General features: G+C 39.9%; 4 protein-coding genes across 5 annotated transcripts; 2 read left to right on the forward strand and 2 right to left on the reverse strand.

Annotated features, from left to right (window-relative positions):
• Positions 1-743: 743 nt before the first annotated feature.
• Positions 744-5,298, forward strand: fas (Fas cell surface death receptor). Of its 2 annotated transcripts, none has more exons than XM_018696837.2 (9): positions 744-911; positions 1,341-1,480; positions 2,261-2,395; positions 2,878-2,992; positions 3,169-3,239; positions 3,372-3,470; positions 3,625-3,662; positions 3,995-4,013; positions 4,195-5,298. In XM_018696837.2, the coding sequence occupies exons 1-9, from the start codon at positions 838-840 to the stop codon at positions 4,476-4,478; spliced, it is 975 nt and encodes a 324-aa protein (XP_018552353.1). In that variant the 5' UTR covers positions 744-837; the 3' UTR covers positions 4,479-5,298. The 2 variants fall into 2 exon arrangements, with proteins under 2 accessions (XP_018552353.1, XP_018552354.1); XM_018696838.2 differs by lacking the exon at positions 744-911 and adding an exon at positions 971-1,203.
• Positions 5,299-6,882: 1,584 nt separating this feature from the next.
• On the reverse strand, positions 6,883-9,194 carry LOC108897287 (cholesterol 25-hydroxylase-like protein). Its single transcript, XM_018696839.2, has one exon. It carries the CDS (start codon positions 8,167-8,169, stop codon positions 7,363-7,365), a length of 807 nt encoding a protein of 268 aa, XP_018552355.2. The 5' UTR covers positions 8,170-9,194; the 3' UTR covers positions 6,883-7,362.
• A 1,162-nt stretch (positions 9,195-10,356) lies between these two features.
• Positions 10,357-14,495, forward strand: LOC108897284 (inositol 1,4,5-trisphosphate receptor-interacting protein). The gene is given in 4 exon segments (XM_018696835.2): positions 10,357-10,512; positions 12,334-13,471; positions 13,473-13,767; positions 13,770-14,495. Coding segments are annotated over 3 exon segments (1,611 nt in total). The 5' UTR covers positions 10,357-10,512; positions 12,334-12,400; the 3' UTR covers positions 14,015-14,495.
• Positions 14,496-14,729: 234 nt separating this feature from the next.
• LOC108897288 (glutathione S-transferase omega-1) lies at positions 14,730-17,644 on the reverse strand. The gene is made up of 6 exons (XM_018696840.2): positions 17,478-17,644; positions 16,206-16,314; positions 15,872-16,094; positions 15,667-15,768; positions 15,372-15,478; positions 14,730-15,139 (listed from the first exon to the last, which is right to left on the reverse strand). The coding sequence occupies exons 1-6, from the start codon at positions 17,503-17,505 to the stop codon at positions 14,989-14,991; spliced, it is 720 nt and encodes a 239-aa protein (XP_018552356.1). The 5' UTR covers positions 17,506-17,644; the 3' UTR covers positions 14,730-14,988.

Genomic DNA, 17,644 nt, shown 5'->3' on the forward strand with positions numbered 1-17,644 from the left:
TGTCATTGGAAGCTGGCTAACATCTGTGTTCAGTGGGTCTACAGTATGTAAAACACTGAACAAGCAGGGTGTCTATGGCAGGACACCACGAAGGAAGCCGCTGCTTACTAAAAAGAACATTGCTGCATGCCTGAAGTTTGCAAAAGAGCACATTGACACTCCACAGCGGTATTGGCAAAATGTTTTGAACACGCAGCACTACATCTGGCGTAAAAAGGGCACTGCATATCATCATGATATGCTGCATATCATCGTCAACCAGCTATTAATTCCAAGGGTTCACCTACTTTTATCCACTACCATTTTGAATGTTGAATGAGTGTAATCAATAAAGACATGAAAGATAAAAAAAGTTATTATTTTAGGCACATTATATGTGTCAATACCCTAGACTTAGATGAAGTTCCACAAAAGTAGACTATTACAATAGTCTACTTTTGTGGTTAAAGTTTTCTGAGAGAGGTGAGAGAGACATTTTGCATTTCTAAAACCCCGCTTGTAATCACTGGCAGAGTGTTGTTTTTGGGGGTTTCCAAAACATAGTGACTGTACATTTTCCATAAAAGATAATAAAAATACAGGCGGTACCATCCTCTTATTCCTTTCGGAAATATATGTAAAAACATAAAAGACACATTTTGAACTGTTTATCTTTTAGTTACTTATAATTTTATCTATGGTCTCAACTGTAATTTTGCACATTTCGTTTCTTGGCAACACGACTAAAACCAATGAAGTAAAAAAAAAAAAAAAAAGTCCCGTGTGAAAGTCCCCGCCCAGCAGAGACAGAGGCGCAGTGGATGGCGGACACATTCACACAGCACAAGAAGGAATGACATGATGGCGTTCGATTCAAAAAACGTTCTTGCATGGTTTATCGCCTGTGATCTGCTCTGTTCCTGTCTGTTACAGTAAGTAAAGTTAAACGTTTCACAGACACGAAGTTTAGTCGCTAGTTGGCGGTTACTGTGGTAGCAAGGTGTTACGTCAGAGTTCGCTCCCACTCGGTTTCCGCTGTTTGAGTGAAAGGTTGAAGTTAACTCTAGAAGTAGAGATGAGTAGTTAGTGAAGCGTTAAAGCTAAAGTTGGGCTGAGGTTAAGTATCTTGTAATAAACGACATGTTGTGGAGTTCAGATGTGGATGTATTCTAAGCTTAGAGGGGACGCAAATGTATCGGCGTCAGAATCACATCAGCACCTGAGGTGAACTTTGGACCTAAACTTTTAACCGTAACCGTTTAATCTTGTAATAAGTAATCAGCTGTTTTTTCTATATGCCAGAGTTACGGGGCAATTTGCAAATGTACTTTCACTTTCGTTTTCTGTGTTTTTCTTATCAGGGCGTATCATTTCGCCTCATCCCAAACTGAAGGGAAAGAAACTCGGTTTCCAATTAAAGCACTACTACGTCACAGAAGGCAGACTTGTGAGGATGGCACCTACGAGCATGAAGGGAAGCCCTGTTGTCTGTGCGGTGCTGGTAAGTTACGTTACATGTGACTTTGAATAGCAGGTGCCAGTTGCTCCTGGCCATGAGAGGGTGCCAGTTATCACTCATCCGCTGCAACATTCAAACTGGTAACTTATTTTAATGTTGTGGTCGACTGGTGTATTTGTTTGCATAATGCTCTATGCATCTTTATTTGTAAACTAAACCTGTGAGGGAGATCAAAATTTTCTATGTAGAGCTGTCGTAATCTACATCATACAAGGGAGTGGAATTAATCAGCAATTGGTATTTTTAAATTTATTAAATTTTGCGGTGGCATGGTGGTGCAGTGGTTAGCACCTCACAGCAATAAGGTCCCAGGTTTAAGCTCCAGTTCACCTGGGTATTTTCTGTGGAGAGTCTGCATGTTCTCCCTGTGCCTGTGTGGTCTCTCTCCGGGTACTCCACAGTCCAAAAAAGACAGGCAGGTTATGTTAATTGGTGACTCTTATTGCCAGTAGGTGTGAAGTGAGTGTGAATGATTGTTTGTCTATATGTGTTGGCCCTGCGATGGAATGCTGATCTGTCCAGAGTGTACCAGTCCAGCCCCCCTGCCACCTTTTAAAGACAAGCGGTATAGATAATGGATGGATGGATGTTTTTAACATGATGTTGATAAATATATGCATTTTTTCAATGTGCATCTATTAAACTGATTTTTAGAATATGTTTGCATGTGGCTTTCTGTGTGGGTGTGTATATATAATGAGCTTGCCCAAAATAATCAAAACATTTTCTTCTGTTTTTGGCTCATTTGTCTCTGCACTGTAGGGTTGAAGTTGGAGAGTCACTGCTTGAAGAGTATAGATGATAGACAATGCAGTCCCTGTGAACAAGGAGAGTACCACAGTCAGCCTAATTTCCAGCCTCAATGTGACCCCTGCACATCCTGTGAACACCCCAATGGTACAGACACAACAGGACATTTTATTTTCACAAATGCAAAAAAAAAAAAAACAAAAAAAAACACTGGTAAAAACTCTAAAAGCCTAGCTTGTGGTGCAGTAAATCATTTTCACAGCAGATATTTTGATTTGTCACACAGTAGTCATGCTACTTAATATAATAAGCCTCAAAGATAACTATGAATATATGAACTAAACATAACTCCACATAATTTGTTAAACATTATTTTCTATGCGCTGACTTAGTTTAATACTTTAGATAATCATGTAAATATTTAAGAAAATTGCCAGCAAATACGACTACTGCATTATTGGTATCACTTTACTTTTTTTTTTTTTTTAATACATGGAATCCGTGTTACCCCCACCAACCCACCCCCACTTATGAGGGTTCATCACTTAAAGTAAATGTCAAAATAGAAGAAAACCTGGTAATATAATACAACCACAGTATTAAAGATTATGCTTTTATCATTATTTTAGCCAACCTAGAGGTGGAGGAACCCTGTACCCGTGCCAGGGACACTAAATGTCGATGTAAAAAGAATCACTTTTGCAGTGACCCAGGAGCTTGCAAAATCTGCCAACCCTGTAGAGAGTAAGTCCTTCCTCTTCAAATGTTATCTGTAAACTTTAAGAAAAAAAAATGTCTTCTGTGTTTTGTTAGAAAAGCAAAGCAGTGTCACCGGTTTATTGACTTGTCATGGTTGACTTTAAAAGTTAATTTTTGCTGTCATGATTCAGTCTGTCACTTGTTTTTCTTTTTGGTTCAAGATGTCATGATGAAGGTGTCAAAGTACCCTGCACAGCCAAAAATAACACAGTCTGCAATGACAAAATTGAAGGTATGGTTTAGTTTTGCATTGTTGCATTTGCATTAAATCATGATGCCTTCAGTCGGTACAGTTGCATGTTAAAAAACAGAAATTATATTATTTTGTTTGTAATAAAAATGGAATCTTATCTTTGTGTTTCAGGGGGAAATACTGGAACAATAATTGCCATAATTGTCCCAATTCTACTCATTGCTTTATTAGCTTTAATAGGACTGTGGTGTTGGAGAAAGAGAAAATCGCGTGAGTATTTCATCCATATATGATATGACCAGCAGAGGGCACTACAACATCATGTAGAGTGATCATTTTGAAGGTTTAGTTCACATTCAGAATCTGTTTTTGTATCTTCTTAATCATATGTCTGTATATCTTCTTTTTTGATCATTTGTCTCAGAGGGGAAGACCTTAGTCCACCAACCAAATATCAACATGGTGAGTGAGTCTTCAGTGAGATCTCTTTTAGTTCTCTGACCAGCTGTACATGTTTGGACTTCGTCCTGTTTTTCATAGTTTTATCTAACTTCTTTTGTCTCACACGCACACATATGATAAACACTTTCCCTGTCTCTCTTTTAATGCTTGCATAGCTTCCCCTTTCTGTAGGATATACAGGTTAGTTGTCTGAAACCATTAGGCTCCTTGTTAGTAGTCTTCTGTGTTGTTGTAGTGTGACGTATTTACAGAGATTATATAAACAGTTTGTTATTGTATCTGGATTTGGAAAATATTTTACTTTAAATCTTATTTCTACTTCTTCTTCTCAGGAGTTGGAGCCTCTTGAAGGTAAGAAAAACCTCAGAACATGGTTTTAAATGCTGTGTTTCCTATGTTTCGAGCCTGTCAGATGAAATAGCAGATTGACTAATAACCAGACTGAATTGATTCTGGCTCAGGAAGATGATGTTATGATGATTATGTTGTGCTTTGTGACACTAGTCCTCATTTTTTCTGTGTTTTACATTAGTTTCAGATATCGAGCCTCACCTGTCTGACATTGCAGAAGAGCTTGGATGGAAGGATATGAAGGACGTAGCAATTCGTTGTGGGATACCACCAGCTAGAATTGAGTCTTGTGAACTGAACCACCGCGGTGATGCTCAGGAGGCGACTTTGGAACTACTACGGATCTGGGTGGAGAGGGAGGGCAGTGGTGCTGGACGAAAATTAATCCAAATCCTACAGAATAGTAACAAAAAGCGCAAAGCAGAGAAGGTGACAGACATATTGCGTATTGATTGCGCTGCCTAATAAGACACTGCTGTTTGAATGTGTCTATTTGAATATTTGCATTGTTGTCTACTGATCACATTACTGTTTTGAAAGGCACATGGTGTGATGTTTACATGATAGGACTAAGCTGTGTATCTGTTGTTGGTCTCTGCAGCCACAACTGAAAATTAATTCTGTTCGACTCTGTCCGAGGTTAAGCGCTTTTCATGTAATAGAAAACGAGGCCTATCAGTTGCTTGACCTGACCTCCGACTGAGACTGACGTATATTCCTCAAGGTCCCCGGCCTCTGGCGCTGGAAGTGCTGTTGCTGTAACAAACATGTCAAACTCTGTTTAGAATTTTTGATATTTTCAGCGTTTCTCTGCTGAATATCTGAGATGAACGCTGGTTTACAATGACTTCCAGGACTTTTTAACTGATCGACCGTTTTGTATTATGCTGTTGTTATAAGGTAAAATAGTTGTTTTATTTTGCTTCAAGTCTCTTTAAGTGGGTCTATTTCCTTCCAAGATTAGATTAAACTGAATTACATCTCTGTTCTTGTATTGATATAAGAATGTTGTTGTGAATGATGAGTAGCTTGGCTCATGTTGTATATTGTGCAATAACCTGAATAAAAGTGTCAGATGGAGTATGGTTTTTTTCCATATGTTGTGAAATTGTGACTGGTTTAGTTTGGTCACGTAACGCTGATAAATAAAAAAAAATATTTCTAAAAATACAAAGTATGTTGTAGTTGCTTTATACTGCCCTTTCCCTGGCCTTCTGGCAGCACCTGAACTCTATTGTTAAACAATCATTTTCATGAATAAAAGCACTTTTTGTAAATAATGTAACTAGTGTTATGTATCTGTATTGTTGCCACTATCCCATACTCTTATTTTGTGTCAAAGTAACACTGCAGCTGCCCATGATTATTTTATTGATTAAATAATTATTAAGTATAATTAACTGAAAAAAATACAGGTAGAACTACATCCCCATTATTTTCAAATCTCATGTTCTTCACTAGTATTTCTTCCCTGGTGTCTACCCGTGACATTTTATTGGCACTAGGGCTGCAACTCATGATTTTTGCCATCACGCATAAGACAAAGAATACCAACAAATCTTGTCATATACAGATGTGAGACCAGTAAATTTTGTCAAGTATGATTGAAATAACTGGGTGTCCAAATTACTGATGATTAATTTTCAGTAGATCAACTAATTTTCAGCTCAGACTGGCACCATGTATGTAGCTACAACAAAATTGCCCAGACTTCATGGCTGTGACATAAAGCATTACCCTGTAGTAAAAGTGGGCTGAAGCAAATGATTGTTGTCATTGTCGATTAATCAGTTAATTGTTTGGTTCATAATACTGCATATCAAAAAAAAAGAAAAATGTCCATCACAATTTAAAACCCAAGCCCCATCTTCATATAAGCAAATGGTGGTTCATCTTCTTTCAACTGACTAATTAGTGCAGCTCTATTATGAAGAATAGAGCAAATTACCAGAGCAGATGATTCACTTCCAGTTCTGCCTTTGCTAAATGTAGTGGTGATATAATGGTTTAGTTGCTCAATGTGAGTTCCACATTCTGTAAAATAATGATTAAGTTGTTAGTAATTGACAAGAAGTTGGGGTTGTGCAAACTAATATTTAAAAAGTCTATAGTTATACATTAATTCTTGTGACTCTTACGGAAATTAACTTTGACCTCTAAAAACAGCTAAACACCGTAACAGATCCATGTTGCTGTCCCATAAATTTATGAGGAAGGTAGCCCATCACTCTCACAAAGTTATTTCAGGTCTGCTCATTAGCCTGTCTACTTTCATTTCTTATTACTATGAAACTTGCACCAAGTTTTAGTGCAGGGTAGAGCTGCTTTAAAAGAATTATGTTAGGGATCTATAATGATCCAGATACAATTCAGTATTGATCATTTGTAGACTACCTCATTAGATACATCAGCATCATGTGTCCTTTTCAGTCTTGAGGGAATTCTGTTCAATTCAGGTTTATGTTTAATTGTTTTATATAGATTAGAAGAGAAAAAACAGAGAAGTGAGAACTGAAAATGTGTGTGTGTGTGTGTGTGTGTGTGTGTGTGTGTGTGTGTGTGTACTGTGTATACATATGTATATATATATGGTAAGATTTTATAACAACTTTTGGGTGTGATAATAATTCTGAATGGAAGATGGAAGATCATCAGGACTCGTCCAAACCATGTGCCCTCGTATGTTGTAATTAAGAGTGGGAATACAAGTTTGGATTTGAACTCCTGGAGGAGGGTAGTTGTGTCTTGCAATAAAAAAGGGTTTGTCTCTGCTGACAAATTATTAAGTGTCATTCAGCTCCAAAATATGAGGAGTGCTGCAGTTACTAGTTGTTTTCACCAAATTGGTACTTGAGTCACCTTCAAGTTTTTTTTTTTTTTAAATCATCAACATAACATCATATAACTATTTCACATTCTGTAGCAAAAGTAAAGTACTCAGTGCAAACAAGAATTCATATTATGATGATTTATGAGTGGGTCAGGTTGGTATTCTCTATGGAGAATGGGTGAGCAGTTACATTGGTCTGAATTACTATTTATGTTTCTGATGCACAAGTTTCTGTTCAGGTTTTTATACTGTTTTCTTTGATTCCTCTTAAAGGAGCAGACTTTACAGCCAACTTTAAAGTTCAGCTTCATATTTTGTCAATTCTGTCTTAGTATTGTTTGATCACTGTAATCAGTAATGTAGACTTAGAATCTAGACCTATTTTCTGCGCATGAAACACAACGGTGGCTTTAAAAATGTCATTAGACAAAAGATCAAATCAAAGTCAGCCTTCATCAGTTTTACAGGATAATAGCAGAATAAAAATGTCCTTCATATATTCTCATAATCATGCCCTCTTTAAAGTCTGTGTTTCTTAACTTCTGTGTCTATGTGTTCTCGTTGCAGTGTGCCAAAGAGTCTGTCCCAGTGCGTGAAGTAGTTCACTTTGAATTTGAGGTGGTGGAGGTCATGATGCTGGGCGCCCCCGTAGAGGCCGAAAGGCACCAGCCTGTGCGTTGACCAGGGGAATTCATAGCCCGAGTGGGCCTCCACGGAAAGATAGATGTTAGTGATGAAGAAGAGCATCTCGGTGAGCGGGTGGCAGTTAAGGAGGGAAGGGTTCAGCGTCGTGAAGAAGAAGAGGCGGTGGTGCTCCTTGTGGAAGACCAGGTAGAGCCAGGACACTTTGTGGTGCAGCAGATGCCACAGAAAGTACTGCGTGTCGAACAGGAGGAGGCAAGCCAGCACGTCCCTAACGACAGACAGCGTGTCAGGTGCCAGTGGAGGAGAAACCACAGCCTTCCAGTACCAGTGCACGACAGAGAGGGGGAAAATGAAGCAGGCATGGTTGCGGAGAATTTTGCGCAAGCACCCGCAAGTCGCTGCCCATGTCACTTGGCTCTGAGGCTGGATCTTGAAGCGACGCACCAGGGCCAGTTTCGAGCAGAGCAAATCCAGACAGACGTATGGAAAGCAGCAGCTCAGGTAAATGATGAGAGAGAAGAAAACTGGGAAAAAGGGGGATCTGATGAGGCTCTGCCGTTCTCTCAACCAGTCCCAAAGAATCTGCAGAAAGACTGTCTCTGTGCTGTCCGAGCTTGTCATCCCTGCACTACGAAAAAAAGTCAACGACGCGTCTCTACTTGTCCTTGCGTTGCGCAACATCCTCACATTACAAAAACTTTACATCCCACGCTCCCAAACAAAACCCTAAAATGTGCTGTCATGGGAAATCTCTTTAATCATGTGAAACATTGGTACTTTCACTCATACTTCACCAAAGGTTATTATCCACATAGGATTTAAAGTGCTTCTGCAATAGTATCTATCAGTGGATGAGACAATGTTAATGTGTTTTATGGATTTCTGCTTCCACGGGCCAAAGTTGTGATTGTTGTTGTGGTTCATGGCCGAACAGAACTAAGTTAAAAGAACTAAGTTGTGCTCAATCTACACATCATGTGTGTTTTTTGGGCTGACTTTACTCAAACATAAAGTGGTGGAGCGCCGCCTTGTGGGCTTTATGTGTTTCTCTTCACAAATACCGTGGCTGCCAGCCATCACCTTTAACAGTAGGCTACTTATAACCATGTATTTCTCAGTATTGGGAACGGTTTTTTTTTGTATTTGTGCCATTTCCTGTGTTAGATATTATGTAACATCCCATCCGCATCAAGGTCCGTCTTGCATCAGTGAAACTCTAGCCTGTTGTCTGCATTTTGCAGCATCATGGGCCCAAAACTGAGGACAACTTTCCACTGACGTTTAACTTACAGTTTTTAGAGGTTTCACGGCCACTATTTTTTTTAGTGATCCAAATTTCGCAGAATAATCGTCATCCACTATACCTATTATCGACCTAAGTATGGAAAATAAATAAATAAATAAATGGAATGTAGGAGACAGGTATTCTGATGTTGTTGAACACCCCTTTTAGTGATGCGTGGTAATTTGGGTCACGTGGTGTGGATGGCGGTAGTAATGAGCGTATCACCTTCACCTGTTCGGGTTTTTTTGTGAATGGAGAGAGGATGATATGGACGCCTTAGTTTTTAATGTTTTTGGACGCAGTTTTTACTCTTACGTTAAACGCTTTGGATGCTTCTGCAGCACCGTGTGTTTTTACCTGCTGTAAAACTACAAGACGAAGTTCATTGGATCCCTGATGTCTTGACAGCCAGCGCGTGGGGCAGGTCAGTCTCCAACTCTTACATAACCTGTAGGTGACAAAAGAGCTCATCCATGCAGGATTTAGTGGTGTTTGTAGTCTACTCAACCAAACACAATACGAGAATGTGACTATACACATGTGGAGCATGTTGTGCAGAATTTTAGCTGACAAACTAGATTGAGCCCTCGGGTTAGACTTTGGTAGGGGCCTTGCTTGCCACCAAACTCCCACACATTTCTTCTTCATCCTCCATTTTTATATTGCACGGAAGATGTTGCAGCTTTATTATGCACGAACAGAACATTTAGGCATTGCACTGCATGGCTACAATGCACTACAAACTCATATTTCTAAGATGATTCTGTGTTTCAAGTTCTTCTTTAAAATCTGCAGTGTGATAGTTGTGAGTAAGTTGCAAATTGCAATTGTCATTAAAAATGATGAATGCACGGGGCAGTTGTGTGGTTTCGTATACTGCATGTGTAAATTGCAGTGCGGTGTGCCTCCAGAAGAGGGCGCTTATTACTCTTGAAGGGGTTATGTTTATAACTCTTTTAATGGGTTATTGTGTATACTAGAGATTACCGTGTGTCTTGTATTTCTACGTATCTGCGATTATAAGGGCACTAACCTTCAAGGCAGTGTTTTCCTGCCAACAGCAAATCCACCTTTTATTATAATACAAAAAGTGCAATAAACGTGCGAATTCTGCAAAAGGATATCGTTATATCATAACTACCAGAAAAGGTCACCTCTCTTAGACTGTACGTGTCCACATTTAGAACAATGAAGTAAGCCGAATTAGTTATTAACTGTTAGTTTTTTGCTCTATACCACTGGGTGTACTGACAACTATCAATGAATTACTTTGATACTGAAGAAATCTTAGAAACCTGATGATTCTTAAGCAAGTTCTGAAGCTGACCAACCACGGTCCAGTTATTCTACACTATGGTTTTTTGTGGGATGTAATTATGAGACAGTTTTGTCATAATTGTAAGATACGGAAGTCATCGTTTCAAGATATGTTTCTCTGGTATTCAGACTGCTTTAAGTTTCATTAAAATTCTCGATGGTGTCAGCTAAAACATAGCGCAGACCATTTATTTCATTTGAATGCATCACGAAGCTGCAGCCCTGCCTCTAGCTGAGCAGAGGAAACTGGGCGTTCTCGGTCTCCATGGGTGGAGCGCGCGGTCAGGAAATGTGTAATGTAAAAGCTGTGAAACTGATGCCTCGTTGTTCGCGTGAGTTTGATGATGAGGCTGCTTCCACCGGAGAGCCCGCCGCATGAAGTTCACCATCATGAAGAACTTAACCCAAAGAACAGAGCAAAGGTGAGTTTATCAACTTTTTACACCGTATGTCTTATAAATGTACTTCTCTTGACTTGAAGATCGACGAAGAGCGAGACCAAGCTGCTAAACATGCAATAAATGCTGCCTTAAATTATGCAATAGGCTACTGCTCTTGCTTACATTTTCAGGAACACGTTAGTTACTCTTTTAAAGCTTCACACAACATCACATATAGCACCGTTTATTAGACAGCAGGCTGCGAAGTGACTCATGTGTCTGGAATAATGTTTGTCTGCCACCATATTTCCGTGATGAGTGGGTCACTGTTTTGTTGCTAAGTAAACTGAGGAGTAGGTAACCGCTGGCAGTGTGTCCAAACTGCATCACTTTACAGCTATCATAGTGACAGAGTCTGGTCATTTACTCCTTTACACCCTGATTTTCTGGGTGCAGTCAGCAGTGGTTGGAAGACTTAACATTTTCTCATGTCTTTAAGTACACTTGTAGAGTAGGCTTTACCTCCATTTCACGCTACTACACTTTATTTTAGCTGGAAATACCATACTTTTTACTCCTGTACACCTGACAGCTGTAGTTGTCACTTTGCAGATTAAGATGATTTATGCAAAACATATGGTTAGCTTATAAAATAGGAATGCAACCAATGATTATGCTCAATCAAGTAGTCAAATTTTTCTATAAAATGCAAGAAAATGGTGAAGCTGTTAGCTGAAGCTGGTGTTTCTACTCATTTGAGGGACTTTAAAATTGTGCAGCTAACATTAGCTGTAAGTTAGTGGTCACACCAGACCAATTAAGGCTGTAGCAGCAAAATCTGTGAATGTTTTCAACAAGTTTGTTTATTGCTTATTAATTCAATGTTTTGTCTGTAACAGGAGTTATTTGTTATGCTGATGTCTTGCCGCGAATGGTATCAGCAGTACTATTTTGAGCTGTGTGAAGTGAGTAGCTAAGGATTCAGTCTTGATGTTTAATATGGCCTTTATGTTCTGTAAAAATACTAGTGTTAAGTACTTTAAAATGAACAACAGCACAGTCCTCTCATCTGGCTTGGTGTTTGTTTGGATGGACTGAGCCATGTAAGTGTTGGAAAGCATCCCAGTGAGTAAGTCATGGGAAGTTTCCCTGGGTCTGTGGTGCATAACGGCACTGCCGTTATTACATTTTAAGGCTCAAGTCTGACAGTGAACACTTCATAATCTCATGATGGTAAAGTGAGATCGTGATGCATGTGTACTTCCCCTTTCTCGTATCTCGTTTTATTTGCCAGAAAGGAAGTCCCATTTTAAAAATGTTACATACCTTTTAAAGGTTGTTATGATGACCCTCACCAGAGATTTCTAAGTGTACTTTCACTTCTAAAAGTCCAGAGCACGAGCAAGAAACTTATGTAATTTCCTCTTCTGTATATTGCTTATTACTTGTCGGTTTTCTGATGACGTCCAGGAAAGAAGATAATAATGTCAATGTGAATGTTTTCCACGTTGTTTCACTTAGAGGCTGAATTTCATAGAATACAAACTTTATTTTGACGTTTGCCAGAAAGTTGGGTTTTGTTCATTTTGTTTTGGCTAAAATGTCAACAGGATGTCAATGTGAACTAAATCGGGTTATCAGAGAAGGGCGACGCTCTTCTAAAGCTCAATCTTCCTTCCTCCCATGTTGCACAGTCTGATACTGGACTAGTGCGTCACTCAGCCCACTGCCTCTATATTTAGATCTGTGCCTCCCCCTGATGGGTGGAGGCACAGATTGTTAACTAGATTATGATTTTCATATATTATTCAGTAAATCCATTTGTCTTCTCACAAAAATCACTGTTTTATATTTTTGTTTCAGGATCTGAGCTGCAGCTGCCCAGATGTCTACAAGGCGCTTTAACATGTACGTTAGAAACTAGCTGAAGATGCAGGGGGCCATTGCACGAGTGTGTGTGGTGGTGGCCGCCGCCATCTTAAACCACCCCTTGCTCTTCCCTCAAGAGAACACCACGCTCCCGGAGCAGGACGAGGAGCTGATGGCTCGCATGCGGGAGCACGAGGAGAGGCTGGAAATGGAGCAGGCCAAGCTGGAGAGGGAGCTCTCACAGCAGGACACGAAGCAGGAAGAACCTGGCTCAGATGGAGATTATAGTTGGTACTTTTGGAGCACTGTGTCTTTCATCATATTCTTCATTATCGAGATGGGCAGGGTGGATCATGCTGACACAGAGATACGGCCAGCTGAGGATGAATACATATGTTCAGAGAGTGGATCCATCACCCCCAGGACAATGATCCTTGATAAAGACATCCTGAGCAACTTCTGCGACAAATGTACCTACACTTCAGCTCATGAAAACTGGAGGGTGAGGGAGTTTGTTGAGGGTTTTGCAGATGATTTACTGGAATCGCTCAGGAGTGTGTGTGACAGGGAGGCAGACATGGAAGTTGGGGACTTTGTCGGGATTGGAAGCATGTTCGAGTCGTGGAAGGTGTGTAAGCCTCTAATGTGCGACCTTATAGTACCTTTCTCACCTCCAGATCCATACTCCTTCCAGTTCCATCTGTGGTGCAGCCAAAACAGTGACATTCCTCCAGACATGCAGGGCTGTGGCAAGATAAAGGTGAGCAGGTTTGGGGAGAATGAGGAGGGCTGTCTCTGCGGCTCTGCTAACCTGGGAGAGGACATGCTTTGTCTGTTGCATAGCAGAAACGAAGCCATCAAAGTGGACCTGAGTCCCGATGAACTGCTCTGCTCCAGGAACACACCTTTCTTAGCCAAAGATCAAGTCATGAAGTGGTTCCAGATCTCTGTAACCAAAGCATGGGGACGCATCTCTCACAAATACGACTTTGAGGTCACTTTTCGCAACTTGGACTCCCCCGGCGCTCTGAAGATCCGATTCCGTTCGGGGAAAGTCATCGTAATGAACATCATACCGGTGGTTCAGCTGGAGGATACAGATGCTTATTTTGTCTCTCACTTTCCATCAGATTGTGGCAGCTCTCCAGGACCCACACTGGCCCCTCTCTTTTGCTGTCTACGAGAGGAATTTGCTGAAACATTTCACTAAACGCCTACCACAAAATTCCTGTCATTTACACTGTCTTCAGATTGTTACCTTCCTACACAGAAAGCAGACGGGGCTCACAGGAAAGTGCGCCCTCACCAACTACCATTTAAAGACTGCTCTGCTGCACTTGTTGCTGAGAAAAAGACCCTCTGCGTGGGGCACTGAGAGTATGGAGCACAGGCTTCGAGATGTGCTCAGCCTCTTGCAGAGGAGCCTGCAGGAAAAAGACTTCACCACGTTCTGATTGGGAACAGTAAAGTGCCAGAAGAAGTCCAGGTTCCTGACATAATTCGCAAAGCAGAGCCCATCAATCTGTTCCGGTCTCTGGTGCTGCAGACTGAACTTTATGCAGCAACAGCCAGGCATTTTCAGGAGATGCTGAGAAATGCACCCGTTCTCATACAAGAGTACACACCTCATTTATCTAATGGAGGTTTACACCACACCCTTGATGACAGTCTGTGAGCACTGGCCATGTTCAGTGTCTGATTTATTTCTAACTTTCAGCACATGCAGATCTTTAAATATCATTCAGTGTTACTAAAGATAATTGAAGGCGCGCACACAATTATTTCAGTTATGGCTGATATTGAGACATGCAGTGGTTTTACTGTAGCTGCTTTTGCATAGTGGTAAAGTGTATTGAGAGTATGGTCTCCAGCTTTCATATTTATATGTATCTACTGTATATACGGGTTCTGTTAGTTGTAAAATCTAGCACCAAAAAAGTGCACTGTAATTAAAAAAAAAAAAAAAAAATCAGTAGGACTGTTTTTATATTGCTTGTTTTAGATGTTTAACCAGGAGGAGAGGTGTTCAGTATATATGTTCAGTATATATCCCTCTGCCTCTTATAGAAGCAACAACAAGTAATGCATTTCACCAGTTTAACAGAAATACCTCGCATATTATGCCAGTCTAAACAGGAATAATCCACCAAACATTATAGCAGTGTTTTTGTTTTCATTCATACCGTTGCAGCTCTCATGGCAGCTATTAAGTTTTGTATTGTTCAGTGTTAAATGCTTTTTTAAAAATTGCTAATTAGAGAGCTAAACTAAACTTTGCCAGTTATGCTGTGTTGATGTTGGATCTTTGACAGAACTCCAGTCTATTTAATGTAGTCTGGGGGTAAGACATAATATTTTTTGTTTATCAAAACATAGACAGAAAATTCAGATTCAGGTCAGAGTCACTCCTCTACAGTTTATTAGAGAAAATGCGTCAATTTTGAAATGTATCGTCAAAAACATCCTGAGTCATACAATGACTGTACCTCATTTCCATTATCTTTTCATTTCCCATTATAGTAATTTGATATTTTCCCCTCATTAACAAAATAAGTCCTAAATCTTTTAAGAAAAACAGATTTGCCCTCATTTAAATGTATCCCTGAACATGAATATAAATGGACGGTTTATGTTTTTGGTCAGTATTTTCTACAGACCATAGTCATAGTTGGGGTTCCCCTCAGTGTAAGTCTTGTAAAAGCCCTTGTAGGTGTCCATACTGTGCCTGGTGGCTTTGACAGTCGGGTCCTCCGACATGCGCTCTGTCCACTTCTTCAGCTCAGGTGTGCTGTCAAGGCAGCTGAAAAGACAAAGAGAATCAAATAATTTACCGGAGACTAAACTACAACACGTGAACACAAGTCACCCAGGTGTTGTGAAGGAAATATGAAGGAATAAAGACTTATGTCTTACTTTTGTACTGTACCTACTATTTGTACTGTGCTTCTCTCTAACGTGACCTGAAGTGTTTTTAAATACTTCCATAAATAAAATGTATTTATTTTTAAATGTCCTGTGAGATTTTTACTCACTGTTTCAGTTCAAAGATCTCTAGCCTCTCAAAAAATGGCCACATCATGTAGTCAATCATCGTGATGGTGTCACCACCAAAGAACTGGGTCTTCTTATTAACCAGGTCCTGCAAATAGACACGTTAGTCAGCACTGTATAAAACACTGTAAAGGTGCAGTCATTAAAGAGGAACACATGGAGGGTCTTATAGTTTATAAAAATTCATAGACAATTTAGTTGTGCTCACACCCATTCATGTTACTAAATAACATGTCCAGTGAAACGTGTAAAAGAGCACTTGACATGGCAGCCTACCTCATTTAATTTGGCAAACTTCTCTTTCAGTTCAGTTTCTAGTCCTGAGACATCCTCGCCTTTATTCCTCCCTGTAGGGATCTTGTAGAAGTACGGTACTACCTGTAGAGAACGGTGGCATTAATTGGATTATTTGGCGATGGAAACAGTAGAGAAATACACAAAACAAACCCCAAAGATTTATGCAGGTTTTCATGTAATATACCTTGGAAAAATGCTCCAGCATCATCCTCTGCTGTGCTTTAGCAAAAGGAGTAGAAGGAAGCAGCTGGTTCTCAGGGTAAACTTCATCCAGGTATTCACAGGTGATGGGAGACTCGTAGATCACCTCACCAGCGGGTGTCTCCAGTGTAGGGACAAGACCAAGGGGATTCTTCTCAAGAAACCAGTCAGGTTTATCTTTCAGGTTGATGTTGACGGTGTCATGTCTGAAAGATGAAAACAGCTTCTGCTATGAGAAGTGTAGAGTACTGGGATTTCACATTTTGGTACTAGTGATGCTATGGTTTAAAATAACGTGTAATAAAATGTTTTTTTACTTGATCCCTTTGGCATTCAACACTAATCTGGTTCTCTGGGCAAAGGGGCAGAATCTCATGCTGTAAATCCTGATATGGTCTTTGGGGACTGGACCAGGTGCAGGGCTTCCTGAAAGAAGCAAAGAAAAATGCAATTTCCATAGATGACAGAGTGCAGCTAGGAGAGTATGCTATTTTATCTATCTAGGAAATAATCTTTCACATTTAATTATCTTGGAGCAATTATCATTACATATATAATGGGGAGTGAGGGAAGGCTGGAGCAGGTCGCTGAGTTTTCCAACTAAAACAGCTGTGGTGGAGAGTAAGAAAACTTATTCAAGCACATTTTTGATGTACCTGTACATTAATGTTCCCATTTTATGCGTCTTTGTACTTCCTCACATAATTTCAAAGGAAACGACTGTACTTTCTTTCCTACACTTACTAGTTTCTTTGTCGATTAATATTTTACATACCAAACATACAATTATTTTATAAAGTATGATACATTGTTACAGATTAATCAACAGATATGGCAGTTAAAGGAGGAGACAGTTCACAAACCACCTAACAGTACTGTTGAAATCAGCCACACCTTTACCGGCTGCAACATGAGTTAACTGTACAAAACGATACTGTTAAATATACGAACCGGACTGACAAAATTACATAATGCTTGATCACGATGACTTGGCAAAAATTTGCTACCATTTATTTTACTGTTTCTGACATTTTCCAACACAGCTCGAGTCCGGGCTCTATTGAAAATAAAGCATCTAGCAAAATGGCAGGCTCAGTTTTCCACAGGCTTTCTCAGGTATTGAGATATATACATATATATATATATATATATATATATATATATATATATATACACAAAAAAACCCAAAAGAAAATCAACATGCATGAACCTATGATATGCACGTGACAAGTGTCAAGTCAAAAAAATCTGAAACGTTTTGCTAGCGAAAATGACAACGCTGAAGTTAGCTTCTCATTCGACACTTAAAGGGAAAGATAGGGGAAACAACCCTGAAAGACAGTTTTATGATTCATTTAATGTTGTACAGGGGTATCTGGAAACCCTTGAACAAGCATTAACACTATTTACGTTCCATTTTCAGATTTGAGAAAGCAAAAAAGCAACTTCCCATCTAGACCACATCAGACTATATCAAAACCTGTCGCTCATTTCCTTAACTTTCCCCTATCGAACCGGAAGCCAACTTTAGCTTCGTAGCACCCTGCAAATGACTCTTACATTAACCGAGTAGTCGCTGTGCGTCTTACCTTTGGCGAAACACTTTTCAGTAGACATGTTTGCACTTCAAGTGGCGGTTGAGAACGATGTGAAAAAGGTCTTAACACGAACGGAGAAAATCTGTGAACCTCGGTGAGCCGCTCATGAATATACGGAGCCACTGTCCGCGATGTACTTCCTCTGTGGGCGTGTCCGA

This window comes from Lates calcarifer, linkage group LG16_LG22, assembly GCF_001640805.2.
Source record: "Lates calcarifer isolate ASB-BC8 linkage group LG16_LG22, TLL_Latcal_v3, whole genome shotgun sequence".
Lineage (NCBI taxonomy): Eukaryota > Metazoa > Chordata > Actinopteri > Centropomidae > Lates > Lates calcarifer.